At 46.6% G+C, this 16,215-nt stretch overlaps 1 protein-coding gene across 1 annotated transcript in view; it reads left to right on the top strand.

The window, feature by feature from the left end:
* LOC126543103 (uncharacterized) overlaps positions 1-16,215 on the top strand; it is a 50,211-nt gene that overhangs the window by 17,897 nt on the left and 16,099 nt on the right. The window contains exon 4 of the mRNA XM_050190244.2: positions 2,498-2,641. Coding sequence (XP_050046201.1) covers positions 2,498-2,641 — 144 coding nt within the window. The remainder of the gene's footprint in view (positions 1-2,497; positions 2,642-16,215) is intronic.

The following is a 16,215-nucleotide window of genomic DNA, read 5'->3' as shown; positions in this document are numbered from 1 at the left end:
TGAAGTGTATGCTGGTGCTGCCGCTTTTGAGATTGGTTCGAGAGCTTTGCGTTTGTGCGAGGTTGGTTGTTGGGTGGTTTGCGGGCAATCTATTGCAGGGACAGGAAGGATGTCTGCATTTGATGGTAAATGTTTGGGTTGTGTGTCTGCAAGTTGTGATTTCAGATTAGCGTTTTCCGTCTTGAGTTCTTGTATCTCAGCACGTAAGGATCGGAGCTCCTGCATGAAGTTGTGCATGGTAGCGTCACTAACTGTGTTCACTGGGGTTGCTATAGGTTGTGTGGTGTGACTATAGGTGTGTGGTGTGGTGTGTGTCCGGTGTAGAACTTTCCATTGCTGTACATGAATCTTGCCTCTAAAAAGAGCAATGGAAGTTTAATTTCCCTCCTGCGTTACTTGACTTCTCTGCGTCGCCACCTGCTTTGCCTTTCTAAATAAATGTAGGAAAATATTAGCCTCCTCATTCTCGATGGACAATATGACACGTGTGAAGGTATATACCTACCACATTCTAACCATGACTGCTTCAGGAATTACAGAGAGATACGTTTTCTTGCATTCGTTTTCTTCGACAGAAAAGGCCTAGCGGCTGCTGTTTTTCTGAGATCATAAAAGCCGTAGTCTTCATGTCCGGCGAAGATCGACATACCCTAACTGTGGCATAATCTAGAGTTGCTCACGTATCGCGTACTCATTATGGGGAGTCTACGGTCCAATCGATATGATGCCCAGCACTAGGAGCAATAATTATCCATTATTTGCTTAGAGATGCCGAATTATACAATGACTGAAGACTTTCTTGCACAAGGTAGAAGCTACTCACACATCTTTCATATGAGATGGGGAGCTATTGCGGTTATCGTGACGTCGCATGACAGGCAAGTGAAGTGGGGGTGGTCCAAAAAAAGTTTTTGACGAATCGCGGTGGGCTGATTGCATAACTGGAATAGAAACGTTTGGAATAGTTTTACATTATAGCGCCCCTGACCTTCGTTTTGTTGGAAAGCTCGAGACAGTCCACTTCCAAAATCACAATAGAAGATTGCGGCTCACTATTTGCTCTTGCACTGCGGCTACTCGGAGCTGCCAGTGACAGAAGGTTTATTTGCGTATGATAAACACTTTTCCCATGGACGCATGACATTGTCTAGTACATTCAGCAAGTATACGACATCACTGTGCCAACTCTTTTAAGTAAGAGCCCGTTTAAGCTGCATTTTTAACTCCGCCGGGCACGCTGCCGCGATTTTCGATTGGTGAATACAATCTAAGCAAAGGGAAGCGGACCAATAGCAGACGCTGGCAACTCTCTCCTCACACGGTTATCTACTTTCACTGAGTTCTCTCGGCCTCACCTAAATGCTCTCCATTCTGCGCACTCGTCGCCTCTTCTCACTCAAGTAAATAACAAGAAGCTACCAAGGCAGACAATGCTATTCGCTTTGGAAGCAAAATAGGAGAGTGGTTTTTATAAACTGTGAGATCGTTTGATTACCCGGTTCCAAAAGACCTGCGGACCGCCACCCGATACTTGCGTCGCGCCTCCGTAAATCGGACGTCAGGGCATTGGAATAAAATCAGAATGGAATAGCTTTACGTTATTCGGCGCTCTCCCCCCCCCCCCCCCCCCCTTCGCATTGATATTCGCTTCGCACGAGCGCAATTTCTAGGTCGTACCGGCAGCTCCTAAAATGCAGGAAAATGCTGCTCGTGGTACCTAAAGTTCTTGATTTTCGGGGCCTGTATTTGTGACTGTCTACGCGAACCATCATTGCAAACTGCGCAACGCATTCATGCAATACTTTTACATGTCCAACACATAAGAAACATTGTCACGAGTCCGAAAAGGCTAAGAACATTCACGGCATTGCTCAAGCTTAGTGTAATCGAGTGCGCGCAAGAACTAATTGTTGTGCAGTCAGTTGACGAGTTTCAATTTCAATTTAAATTTATTTTGGACATAAATACACACTGTGAAATACGTCCACAAGATAAGGCAAAAGGAGACTCCCCGGCCTTCTTCGTCGAATCCGACGTGTCTGACTTTTGTTCTGCCAACTCCGATGGGTCTAATTTCGAACTATTTCAACTGACTCCAACATACAACCTAATATCGGACTCAGGCTTTTACATATTGACAATAAAATGTTTTCCTACTGTTTAAAGACAAACTAAAAAGTATAATGAGTTGAAATTTGCCTTGCGGTGGCGGGTGTATACTATCAAGTATAACATTTTTTTATTAAGTCAACTGGCTCCGGTTGACTATATGCTGGGCGCGGACTTAACTATGTAAAATGATGTACTAGGCTCAACATTGTATGTGTCGAAAATGAAGGCATGACCTGTGGCTTATTCTGCTTCAACAAAGACCAAAGCGTCTGTCTAATTACCAAACGTTGCTAGGTGCCATCAGAAAAGCATGAAAAACTAGTCTTCGTTACCATATGAAGATATTTAGGTGCCTTATAGCGTTTTCTTTTTTTTTTTTTGGCAGCTGCTTCGAAACAACAATCTTACCCTGAAATGGGCTCCGGTCGACCCTTACAAATATCTGAGTGTTAAATGTCTATATTCAACCGTGTTGAAGCGGATTCTACGACCTATCACCCGCCGTGTGTATTTCCGAACCTCCTTTGGGGTAAGTGTCCTCCCTTAAGTAACAGTATGGCAAATACCGAAGTACCCTGTTCAATTTATTACCAGCTTTAGTGTTGTGTTATGTATACAGCAAGTCAATAAACTAAACACTGATTTAGGAGTCTCATCGAAGCCTTGATGAGCTGGAGAGCGCTTCTAGGCAGAACCAGGAAAATCGATGTCGTGAAATTGATTGTCTCATAATGGGAAACGCAAATTAACTCAGACATGACTTCTTTTATGTATACACAGTCGGCGTAAAATTAATGTGCGTTCTCTGTGATACATTAAAGAATCTCAAATGTGTAAAAGGAGCGGGCATAGCAGCGAAACATGGACGAATCAGGGGAAGTTCGTATTTCACATGCAGAAGCGGTAACAGGACCGGGCCGAAGAAAACAAAAATCATAACATAAGCGCTCGTGTTCTGCTCCTCTTCGTTCTCTTTCATGGTTATATTGCGCTCAGTTTTACAAACACGATATTAAGGAAGGACAGGACGTGGACGGACGCAGCGCTGCGTCCGTCCACGTCCTGTCCTTCCTTAATATCGTGTTTGTAAAACTGAGCGCAATATAACCATGAACGTTCACCAACATTGCGCTGCGTCCGTCCACGTCCTGTCCTTCCTTAATATCGTGTTTGTAAAACTGAGCGCAATATAACCATGAACGTTCACCAACTAGCCCCCTTCATTGCTTTACTAAATGTTCTCTTTCAGTTAGTGTTGCTGAATGTCCAATAGGAGCTGTCGTGTTGTGAACGAAGTTCATGAAGAAATGCTGATAGACGCCGTTGTCGAAGCACCCACAATATTTGAGTTTTGGCTAACTGCCACTGCAACTGGACATTACGCCCAAATGAGCCTGCAGGACTTCACTTGCCCGGGAGGCATCCGCTCGCTTCAAGAAGGCTTAGCAGCTTCCCCCAAGGCCGAAGTATTGAAAGCAGTAGCAAGGTTCAGCGACGAGCTCGATCTTCTCAGGCTTAAATTGCGCGGAGGCGAATTGAACGACGCATCCCGCTACACAAGTACTGTGCCATGGCCGCAACAAGGCGTCAGAACGCTCACAAGATCAGGAACGCCGGCAGCTGTGTAACAGCCATCGCCCGTAGACTGGGGATCACACGAGACCGATGGAAACTAGTCGGTGTTTGTCAGCGCCCATAGAAACTATTTGAAAATATCAGTGGCGATTTAGCGGTAACGCCGAGAGGAATGCGTTAGCATGACGTCGCACCTCTTTGAGTGCCCTTACCCATGATCCAAACTGCGTTCACCAGACTGTAAAGCGTTGTTCAAGAGCAATGTCTGCGACGGGGCTAGTTGCTAATTCATTATCGTTGTATTGATTTTAAAGCGAAAGCTTTACGGGTCGCGAACTGGCGATTTCGCCGTGACGGTGCTCCAAGGAGGCACATGAAGTCACAACGCGCGCCTCGCCGCGGATATTTCTCTCTCTCGTTCTTTAGTCACTACTGCGCATGCGCCACTAGTAGCACCGAGCCACAGGTGTTCCGCCGCTTAGCAGTGCCGCGCCTTTCCGCCACCGCCGTTTGGTATGATGTCACACTACGTTCGTCGTCGTTGCGCGCGCCTCCGCTCGCGTCGCCTGCGGCGTCGCATGCCTGATAACATGTCAGAGGATTGAAAGGGAGAGCTCCCGTGTGCCGCAGCTACTCTTGAGGCGGAAGTATGCACGGCGACAATTCTGATAAGCAGGAGGAGGCCTGGAATCGACATCGGAACGAGATGAAGAGGAAACGAATCGCCCAGTATACAGACGAACAGCGCGCCGAACGACTGGCTAAACACCGCAACATAGCTAGACAACCAGACTAACCTGGACTTGCAATCAAGAACCACTATAGCATGGTTTACCAAGGCTAATCATGCTATGCCTTAGCTTTTGCTACGTATATCCTGGCATAACCAAGCTAAGCCACTCCCAATTTTTTTTCTTTCTGTACATCAACAGAAATCGAAGCAAAAGCAAAGTCTATACAGCCTGACAGAGGCTTTTGCTCCGAGATACAGTTCAGCATGCAGTCATAATACAAGTAGAGAAAGAGCAACAATATACAATAATTAAGATAAGATATTCATTTAACAATCTAAATTGTCTCTATAGATATACAAAAAACAAAAAACAAGAAATATCACAGAGTAAAGAAAACAAGCAAATCGACATACATATATTGTGACAAGCAGCAACAAAAAGAAACAATGTGCCTTCAATAATAAAACACACAGTGAACATTGAGGAAAAAAGACAATACACATGGAAGTTGTAATCAACACTTAAACAGTACCTAAACATATTCAATGCAGTTTTCTAGAAGAAATTGTCTAAACCTATTTTCGGAAATTTGTCTTGCTATTGTAGATAGTGCACAACGGTGGACGGAGCATAGAAACGAGCAATGAACGAGCACAAGCGTTGGAAGTCAGCGGAAGTTGGCACCTGTGTTAATTTAGGACTTCTTTCTGTCGAACGTCCGCTGTTGCGCTCGATTTATAATTGTTTGCTGTTCCGGTGCTCAGTCGACACACCTACAGCGTCTGCGAGAAACGAAGTGGAACTGAAGGTGGTCCGGAACATAATAGCGTCATCTGCACAATATATATATATATATATAGAGAGAGAGAGAGAAACTTTTATCACGTGACCAGCTTTCCAATTCATACACTTTTTTCAGTTGCACAATCCCCATGCTGTCGAATGTCGAAATAGTAGGTTTAGGTCGACGTTGGGCATGCGTTACCCACCGACCATTGTATGCACCATAGTGGTGCATACAATGTTCTCACAGAGCTCACAGAGTGTTCTCACAGAGCTCTACATTACTCACAGAGCAATGTTCTCAGAGCTCTATATAGGAACGTTTCTTTGTACGTGCGTGAGTGAGTGCGTGCGTGCGGCGAAAGAAGCCTTTTGGCTGCGCAACGGTAAAGACGAATATTCAACTCTAAAAGTGCCGAGGCGTTAAGAAGCTGTGCACGGATGTTTGCACTTACTTTAGCGCTACGTGAATACAGCGGCAACTCTTGGATGCCCTGAAGAGTCAATATGAAAAGAGCCCGTTCCTCGTAAAGAATCCAATGAAGCGGCACTTTGGACCCAGCACCCTGGACATGGAGGCTCTTTGTAGTGGGTCGTGCCACACGCATTGCCTGAACAACAGGAGAGCACCCGCTACACGAGAATTAAAGCGAGTTCTAGCGCTTGAGCCCTACAATCTTTTTGAGGCAACAACAACAAACTTTTTGATGAAGAAATGCAGAATGTAACACTTGCAAGGTGTTTGTTTCTAAGACCTAATTATAGCAGACGATTCGTTTTGCTAAGGTCTCCCGCATGCCAACGTTTCACGGAGACTGCGTCATCACACGGCATGATGGCACCCGGTGAACGCGTAGCGGTTTCTGAAAAATTTGTGCGGTTTCTGGGAAAAGAGTGCTGTTGTATACTTTCGCTATAGCTGTCATCGCACCTTAGCAGCAGAGATCGGGTGTTATCTCGATTGATCATTGATATCGAAGTAGGAAGGCGTGGCCAATGGTAGCACAAGGGTGCCTTGCAGTTGTTACTGTGTTGGACTTGCGTAGGCTTTAATAGTACATGTTCTATCTTTGGGACTGGTCCCGGCTTGATGTAATTGAAACATACGTTGACACAAACAAATGCATGAACGAGTCCAGGCACTTAAGAGGAACGTATGTAATTGTGTGATACTTGCCACATAAGGGCACACGTCCTGGCTCATGTGTGCCTCTCAATACTATAGCAAAACGCTCACATAGACCGCATGAAAATTTTTTATTCTTCCTGCTCTGCCTTTCTTTTTAGGACAGTGTTTGCAGGCGACTGATGCGCTCATTTACGTTCACGAAAGCGCAAACGTGTCCCATGCGCGCCGTTTGAAAGGGAGAGCTTTAAGGGTCCCTGTTGCGCAGTGAGCACACCATCCGCCCCGTTGAGCGTGAATTGGCCGCGTTGACCGCGAGCGAAATGTGCCTACAAATCACAGCGTGGCGCTCACCGCGTGCTTTTTGCCCATCAGAGCGCGGCGCGGCGCGTTTCTCCCATCCGCGGTAGCGGTGGCGCCGGGAGGGGGGGAAACGAGAAAGAAACAACCAGAAAGCTCGCCTTCGTGTATAGCGTTCGCCACAGACAGGCAAACGGACAAAGAACTTTTATTTTGGTCCTGAGAAGACGATGAGTGTTCCCGTGAGGGGACAGCGTCTGCGGGCTGCACCCATGACGGAGCCGGGAGGTTCAGACTCCCGGCGATATCACGGGCTCTCTGAACAGCCATGAATTGCTCTTCCTTGGCGGAGCTGGTGACGAGCCGGAGCGAGTCTTCCTCCGAAGACGGAGACCCTGAGCCCCCGCGCAAGTCGAGGCACGGCCAGAACATGTGCTTAAGAGTGCATCTGGGATTGCCAGAGCGCGGACAGCCTGGATTGATGCCCTCTAGGAATTTTGAGCAAATAAATGGAGACGGATACGTCTCCGTCTGCAGCATTCGCATGGTGATTGTCTGATGTCTATGATTGTCTGGTGTGGAAGTGGAAACTTCCGACGCCCTAGTTAACAGTGCTTGCAGACCTCGTTAAAAGCAAGGAGAGAGTCCCTGTGCCATTGCCGACCCCCGGCCTCCGGTTGCCCACTTCGGACGTGGTGGGTGAGATCTCGCGCTTGGGAGTGGACACGTTCATTGGCGTTGGGGACGGCTGCATGAGCATTGCTGCCCATGTGAACGTGGAACCATATTAAATGCTTTTTGCCTGTACAAGATGCTGCAGAGAGAACGCGAGCGGCTTCCTTGCTTACCGTGTGTCGCGACACCACGGACCCGAGCACACGAGGGTTGGACCCTCCCGCGTGTAGCCGTGCTCGGCTTAGCCGTGTCTGGGGAAAGGGGTATCCTGGGGGTTGAGCTGATGCTGGGTGTTTGGACCTTTAAGGCCCCCCGGCGGAGGCAACACACCCCTTTGGCCTCTGCTTCACATAGACGGCACCCCCGGACTGACCCCCCCGGGGGAAATCGGTAGTTGCCTTTTCCTGTCTCTCTCTCTCTCCAATCTTCGTCTTTCTCTTACTTTTCATCTTTCCTGTCTTCACCTAGCTTCCGCTTACTTCCAATTTACCAGGCAGCAAGGGTTAACCTTGTGTGAATAGCCAACCTAGGTTATTTCATATTTGGTTATAGTGGTAATGTACAGCTGGCGTTTGTAGGCCGTGTTTCACAGGTCCTGCGGCGTCCCCTTGTAGGACTCCATGGTGGGTGGCTGGCGTTACTGCCGTAATCTCAAATATTTTTATGGCTAGCTCCTTCCCTCCACTACCTGATCGCTCCCTGAAGAGGGGGCGCACCGATGATGTTTTAGAATTTTTCTCCCGTCAAAATGAAACTTTTCCTCGCTTCCACGTAGTCCACTCCGAAACACCAAACAAACCCGTACGAACAATCTCACCATTTCTCGTGTCCAAGTCCCTGACCCAAGTTCTTGGTACAGGTTACAAAGTATCCAGAATGGCAAGCGGTGATCTCCTCTTGGAGCTCCGCAACCTGAAACAATATGAAAACCTACCCAACCTAGTATCATTTGGCGACGCCAAAGTGACAGTAACCCCGCATCGTACTATGAATACCACACGTGGCGTAGTCTCCGATGATGATCTCTTGGAGCTGACTGAGGCTGAGCTCTTGGAGGGCTTCAGTGAGCAGAACGTCATCAACGTTAAGCGAATTAAGATGAGGCGTGACAACAAGGAAATGCAGACCAAACATTTGATACTTACTTTTGGCACAAGTGTCCTGCCCGAGTCCATCGAGGCCGGGTATATCAAGCTCCGTGTACGGCCATATATCCCTAATCCCCTGCGTTGCTTCAAATGTCAGCGTTTCGGTCACAGCTCACAGAGCTGCCGAGGCCGCCAAACCTGCGCTAAATGCAGTGCTAATGAGCACACTTCTGAATCTTGTGGAAACTCTCTCCGCTGCGTAAACTGTGAAGGCGAGTACGCTGCATACTCGCGGTCGTGCCCATCTTGGAAGAAAGAGAAGGAAATAGTCACGATTAAAGTAAAAGAAAACATAAGTTTCAAAGAGGCACGCAGGCGGGTATCTTTCCTGCCAAAGAACACCTTTGCCGAAGTGGCGCGTCAGGGGGCAGCGCCACAACGGTCTCCGGCGGCTGTCCGACCCACACCCAGTGAGCCGGCAGTGACGCCATCCGCCCCCCCTGGCGGATGCAGCTAGTGCTGCTCCGTCAACCCAGAATGAGGGATCATCGACCCCGAAGGTGGGCGCAGCCGAGGCTGGCCCAGCCTCCGAGGCCCCTTCCAGCGCTGGCAACGGCCAGCGCAGCCAAATCCCTCTGGGAGCCCCATCGACCTCCGGGCTGCTGGGCGCCGGGGTCTTGCCCTCCAAGGCGGGACTCCCTCTAAAAACTTCTCGCTCGCAAGAGCGCTTGTCCGGCGTCTCACACGAGGCAATGGACACTACACCTTTCATCAAGGCGCACCAAACGCCTAAGGAGCGTCGACACTCGCTCGAACGCTTCAGAAAGAACAAAACCCCTATTACAGGGCCTCGAAAGGGCTCTGTAATCTAAGACATCACTTCCTTTTCCGTACACACAGCACTAATTTACATTAAATATGGATACACAAATCATACAATGGAATGTCAGAGGTCTACTGAGAAACCTTGATGATATACAAGAACTCATCCACCAACGCAATCCAAAAGTGCTGTGTTTACAGGAAACACACCTAAAATCAAAACACACCAACTTTCTCCGACAGTATATAACCTTTCGTAAAGATCGCGATGATGGTGTCGCATCATTGGGCGGTGTTGCCAATGTCATCCATAAAAGCATTGCGTGTCAACATTTACAGCTACAAACGCCTCTTGAAGCAGTGGCGGTTCGAGTTATTCTGCTAAACAAACTTATCACTGTTTGCTCACTCTATATACCCCCACATTATAAACTAAGGAAACATGAATTTCAGTCCTTTATAGATGAATTGCCAAAACCCTATGTTGTTCTTGGCGATTTCAATGCACATAACTACCTGTGGGGCGACCCTCGTATAGATGCGCGAGGACGTCTTGCCGAACAGTTCCTCTTTTCTTCTGGTGCGTGTCTGTTGAATAAGAAGGAACACACATATTACTCTCTTGCAAACAGAACCTATTCTTCCATAGATCTTAGCATAGTCTCCCCGTCTGTACTGCCTGAACTTGAATGGGAAGTTACCGACAACCCTTACGGTAGCGACCACTTCCCTATACTGCTAAGATCACACAAAGAAAACGAATATCCACCACACGCTCCTAGGTGGAAGATTGAGACAGCTGATTGGGAGAAATTTCGATCTCTAACTAGTATCTCATGGGCTGACCTGTCTTCGTTAGGAATTGACGCTGCAGTCGAGTTTTTTACAGCATTCATAATAGATGTTGCATCTAAATGCATATCAGAAGTAAAAGGCTTGGCCTGCAAACGGCGTGTCCCATGGTGGAACGACGATTGTAGGATGGCTCGTAAAAAACAGAACAGGGCGTGGGGGTTGATACGCGCTTCTCCCACTGCAGAGAATCTAGTCAAAATTAAAAAAGTAAAATCCGAAGGTAGGCGTACCCGCCGACAGGCCAGACGAGAAAGTCGGCAGAAGTTTCTATCCCGCATCAACTCGTTTACTGATGAGGCCAAAGCCTGGAACAGGGTCAATAGGATAAGAGGGCGACAAGCATATTCACTCCCCTTGGTAAACACACAAGGCGATACCCTACAAGATCAGGCGAACTCACTTGGGGAGCACTTTGAGCGCGTGTCGAGCTCAATCAACTATTCCCAATCCTTTTTAAAGCTTAAAGAAATAGAAGAACGTAAGCCAATCTTACGAAAATCCAGGCAAAATAAACCGAATGACCAGCCTTTCAGTATTGCCGAGTTGAGGGCTGCCTTGAACACATGCAAAAGCACTGCACCGGGACCTGACAGAGTCATGTATGACATGATCAGAAACTTACATACTGACACGCAAGTTAGACTACTTACACTTTTCAACACTCTGTGGGCTGCGGGATACCTCCCATCTGCATGGAAAGAGGCGATTGTGGTTCCTGTCCTGAAGCAGGGAAAAGATCCCTCCTTGGCAGCAAGTTATCGTCCGATAGCTCTTACGAATTGTCTGTGTAAGCTCTTTGAAAAAATGATTAATCACAGACTCGTACTCTTCCTTGAATTCAACAATATACTCGAACCCTATCAGTGTGGCTTCAGACAAGGGCGGTCAACAACAGATCATCTTGAGCGCATTGAAGGATATATTCGCGATGCCTTTGTACACAAACAGTATTTCCTCTCCATATTCCTCGATATGGAGAAGAGCAAAACGTGAACAAGGTGAATGCAGGAGCCAACGTTTCGACAAGTGGACTTGTCTTCTTCAAGGCGACATATGCTTTCCTCGCCACAGTATATATAGGTGGGGTTATTCTAAAGGGGAGGGGGTGTGAGGCGGGAGGGCGCGGAAACGAGGGAAAGTATGTTAGCGTGTCGAATTAGTAAAGGAACGCTGTGTACAAGGTCAAAGCCAGGACCCCCCCTCCCCTCACCCTAGTCTGTCAACCCACGCGCGTTAGCCGGCGTGTCAAGGGCGTCTGACACGCCAGCTGACGAAAAAAAAAAGAAAGAAAGAAAGAAAGAAAAAGAAAAAGAAGGGAAGAAAAAGGAAAAGGGGGGGGATACGCCAAGAAATCAAACTAAGTGTTGTTGCCTATAGCTTGAGGTTTAACATAGCGAATAGATTCTAAAGCTCCCTTTGAAACGTTTATGCCTATTGGTTGCAATGTCTTGAACTTATGGATAAGGTATGATTCTCTGTATTTTCTTTCTCGTTCAGAACGGAAATTTGACTGTAAGATGTAGAGTTTAAGTTCATCAAAGTTATGACCTGGTTGGTTGAAATGCTCGGCGACGGCTTTGGGAAGCTTTTTAGCTGTGTCCGCGCGATGTCCGTTTAATCTGACGTTCATTGATTGTCCTGTTTCACCGATATATTGTTTCTTACAGAAGGAACATTCAAGCATATAAATCACATCCGAACTTGTGCAAGTGAAGCTGGATTTGTCTTCATGTGTATAATTATTTGCGGTGCTTTTAATTTTAATGTCACTTTGAAGGTGCCTGCAGGTTTTGCATCTAGGGCGACAACATGCTTTTATTACGGGGGAATGGTGCTGGCTGACTTTTGCGTGCACTAACATGTCTTTAAAGTTCTTGTTTCGGCGATAGGTAACCCTGGGTACATCCGGGAACGCTTTTCGCAGACGCTCGTTACTTGATAATATTGGGTGGTATTTTCGTAGGATGTTGTTTATGTTTGGGAGTGCATTAGAATATTTTGTTATAAAGGCCGGCGGTCTGTCAGATTCTAATGTGGGCTGTCTCTTCGCCAATTCCGACTGTCTCTCCAATCTTGACGCGGTATCATAAGCTCTATCGAGAGCAACTTGGGGATAGTTCCTTTCTGCTAGCGTTGATCTGAGGTCATTTAGGTGGTGGATATAATCGTGGTCTTCACTGCAGATTCTTCTTATACGTTTCGCTTGTCCGACAAAAATTCCTTGCTTGCAATGTCGTGGGTGATGACTGTTGTAGTCTAAATATTGCTGGCTGTCTGTAGGCTTCCGGTAAAGTGTCGTTCTCAGTTTTCCGTTTTCTATGTAGACCGTCATGTCCAGGAAGTTGACCTGACTAGGAGAGTGGTGAGCAGTAAATTTAATACTCGGGTGAAAGCGATTGAAATGGCTAATTAAGTCGGTTAAGGCGCTTGTGCCGTGTTCACATATTATGAATATGTCGTCAATGTAACGAAGATAGGTGTGGGGTTTTAAAGGGTAGGATTTCAACAGGTCTGCTTCAAGCTGTCCCATGAAAATGTTCGCATACGTGGGAGCGAATGGCGTACCCATGCTAGTGCCGAAAATTTGCAGGTAGTGTGTAGAATCGAATTCAAAGTAGTTGAGCGTGAGAACTAACCTAAGGAGCGATAAGTAAACTTCAGGAGCATGCGCTTGGGGATTGATTGCGAGGGATCTAGAAACGGCTTCAATTCCTTCACTCATGGGAATGTTGGTGTAAAGGGCAGAAACATCCAAAGTGACTAGAATAGCGCGGTCGGAAAGGATTTGGTTGGCGTTGATGCCGTCGATAATTCGAAGGAAGTGCGGCGTGTCTTGAACGAAAGATGGGAGGGTAGTGGGCATGTTTGACAGGTGGTGATTTAAGAATTTAGATAGTGACTCAGTAGGTGTGTTGTTATTAGACACAATAGGCCGACCTGGGATTTCTGCTGTAAATATTTCTTCGACCGGAACTTTATGTATTTTAGGAAGAAGATAAAAACGGCCTGCTGTTTTGTTTTTGGGCATCATGAAGCGATATTCGGATTGCGTGATTAGTTTCCTGGACCGGAGCTCCGCTATTGTGCCTAACACAATATTGCTGTAATCTGAGGTTGGGTTAGAGTCAAGTTTTCTGTAATGGGTGTGGTTGTTCAGTTGTTTAGAGGCCTCATTCTTGTACTTTTCTATAGGCCAGATTACGATACTGCCGCCTTTGTCTGCTGGTTTTATTACAATATCATTCCTTTTCGCAAGTTCTTTAAGGACTTGGTGTTGAGCGGGGGTCAAATTTTTGCGTTTCCGGCAATGCCGCGTTGACTCTAGAATTTCCTTTGATATCAGTTTTAAGTATAAATCGAGGTCTGGGCACTGTTCGTTTTCCGGTGTCCACGTGCTAGGTGGTCTAAGAGAGTCTCTATCTTCTTTTCCTACATCTGGTCTACCGAAAAAGAATTCCTTGATGCGCATGCGTCGTGAAAACTCTGTTATATCTTTGTGGAGTTCGTATTCGTTTACTGCGTTGTTCGTCGGACAAAACGTTAGACCACGTTTCAGGAGATCAACTTTTTCGGGGCTTAGACTCTGGGATATGTCTACTACATTGCTGCAGTGCTCTGGATGCTCGCCTGTAGGACTGTCGGTGGAGCTACGTGCTGCAGGGGTTACATTAGTTTCTTTGGGTGGATCTGCAGCTCTAATATCTTTTCGCTGGTATTTATCTATTAATTTTTCCTCCTTAGTTTGGACGAATTGATTAAGTTCTCTTCTTTCCGTTTCAGTTAACTTTATGCTGTCGAGTTGCAGGTGCCTGCAGGGTTACCTATCGCCGAAACAAGAACTTTAAAGACATGTTAGTGCACGCAAAAGTCAGCCAGCACCATTCCCCCGTAATAAAAGCATGTTGTCGCCCTAGATGCAAAACCTGCAGGCACCTTCAAAGTGACATTAAAATTAAAAGCACCGCAAATAATTATACACATGAAGTCAAATCCAGCTTCACTTGCACAAGTTCGGATGTGATTTATATGCTTGAATGTTCCTACTGTAAGAAACAATATATCGGTGAAACAGGACAATCAATGAACGTCAGATTAAACGGACATCGCGCGGACACAGCTAAAAAGCTTCCCAAAGCCGTCGCCGAGCATTTCAACCAACCAGGTCATAACTTTGATGAACTTAAACTCTACATCTTACAGTCAAATTTCCGTTCTGAACGAGAAAGAAAATATAGAGAATCATACCTTATCCATAAGTTCAAGACATTGCAACCAATAGGCATAAACGTTTCAAAGGGAGCTTTAGAATCTATTCGCTATGCTAAACCTCAAGCTATAGGCAACAACACTTAGTTTGATTTCTTGGCGTATCCCCCCCTTTTCCTTTTTCTTCCCTTCTATTTCTTTTTCTTTCTTTCTTTCATTTTTTTTCGTCAGCTGGCGTGTCAGACGCCCTTGACACGCCGGCTAACGCGCGTGGGTTGACAGACTAGGGTGAGGGGAGGGGGGGTCCTGGCTTTGACCTTGTACACAGCGTTCCTTTACTAATTCGACACGCTAACACACTTTCCCTCGTTTCCGCGCCCTCCCGCCTCACACCCCCTCCCCTTTAGAATAACCCCACCTATATATACTGTGGCGAGGAAAGCATATGTCGTCTTGAAGAAGACAAGTCCACTTGTCGAAACGTTGGCTCCTGCATTCACCTTGTTCACGTTTTGCTCATCGCCTTGAATTGCCATCTCCCGGATTCCCCGTCTTTTCTCTCGATATGGAGAAGACATATGATACAACATGGCGTTACGGGATCCTGCGAGATTTGTCGGGAATGGGCATCTGTGGAAATATGTTGAAAATAATTGAAAGCTATTTGTCCAATCGTACCTTCCGTGTAAAAGTTGGCAATGCACTGTCACGTCACTTTACCCAGGAAACTGGTGTACCCCAGGGAGGCGTGCTCAGCTGCACTCTCTTTATCGTTAAGATGAACACCCTACGTGCTTCACTACCACCTGCCATTTTTTATTCCGTATACGTAGACGATATACAAATAGGCTTCAAATCCTGCAACCTCACAGTATGCGAAAGACAGGTACAGCAGGGCTTAAACAAAGTGTCCAAATGGGCAGACCAAAACGGATTTAAGGTCAACCCCCACAAAAGTTCTTGTGTTCTCTATACAAGAAAGAGAGGCCTGGTCCCAGAATCTTTTGTAGAACTGGGCGGACAACAAATTCCTGTCAACAAAGAACACAAATTCCTTGGTGTTATTCTTGACTCCAGGCTCACTTTCATTCCTCACATAAAATATCTTAAAGAAAAATGTCTAAAAACCATGAACTTACTTAAAGTTCTATCTCACACTACATGGGGTAGCGACAGGAGGTGCCTGTTGAATCTTCACAAGAGCCTAGTTCGATCACGGTTAGATTATGGTGCCGTAGTATATCACTCTGCCGCACCGAGTGCGCTTAAGATGTTAGACCCCGTTCACCATCTGGGTATCCGTCTGGCCACTGGCGCATTTAGGACAAGCCCTTTTGAAAGCCTATATGCAGAGTCAGATGAGTGGCCACTCCATCTTCAGCGAACAAACATCAGCTTAACATATGTTCTCAAGGTTCGCTCTAATAAGGAACATCCGTGTTTCACAACCGCTAACGACTTGACGTGTGAAACACTTTTTCATAACAGACCCTCTATGAGACTTCCATTCTCACTGAGTGCAAGAGAACGTAGCACGGAAATGGATGTCCCAGTTCTGGAACAACGCCTAATGCCTCCAGCAAAGCTAGTACCGCCCTGGAAGTGGCAGCTGATAGAGTGTGACACATCCTTTGTAGAGGTCACTAAACATGCCCCAGAGACACATATCCAAATGCATTTCTTGGAGCTCCAGTACAAGTACTCGTGCACAGAATTTTACACAGACGCTTCTAAGTCGCATGCCGGGGTCTCCTACGCAGCCATTGGACCATCCTCGGAATCCGGTGTACTGCACCCTGAAACAAGTATATTTACGGCTGAGGCCCATGCACTATTATCGGCTGTGAAACATATCAGAAAATCAAATATTCAAAAAACAATTTTATTTACAGACTCCCTAAGCGTCGTGAAAGCCTTGAAGTCACACTGTAAACACAGA

The sequence above is a fragment of the Dermacentor andersoni genome, chromosome 10 (genome assembly GCF_023375885.2).
Source record: "Dermacentor andersoni chromosome 10, qqDerAnde1_hic_scaffold, whole genome shotgun sequence".
NCBI classification, from domain to species: Eukaryota; Metazoa; Arthropoda; class Arachnida; order Ixodida; family Ixodidae; genus Dermacentor; species Dermacentor andersoni.
The sequence above is the reverse complement of the archived record's forward strand: the minus strand, read 5'-3'. Positions and strand labels throughout refer to the sequence as shown.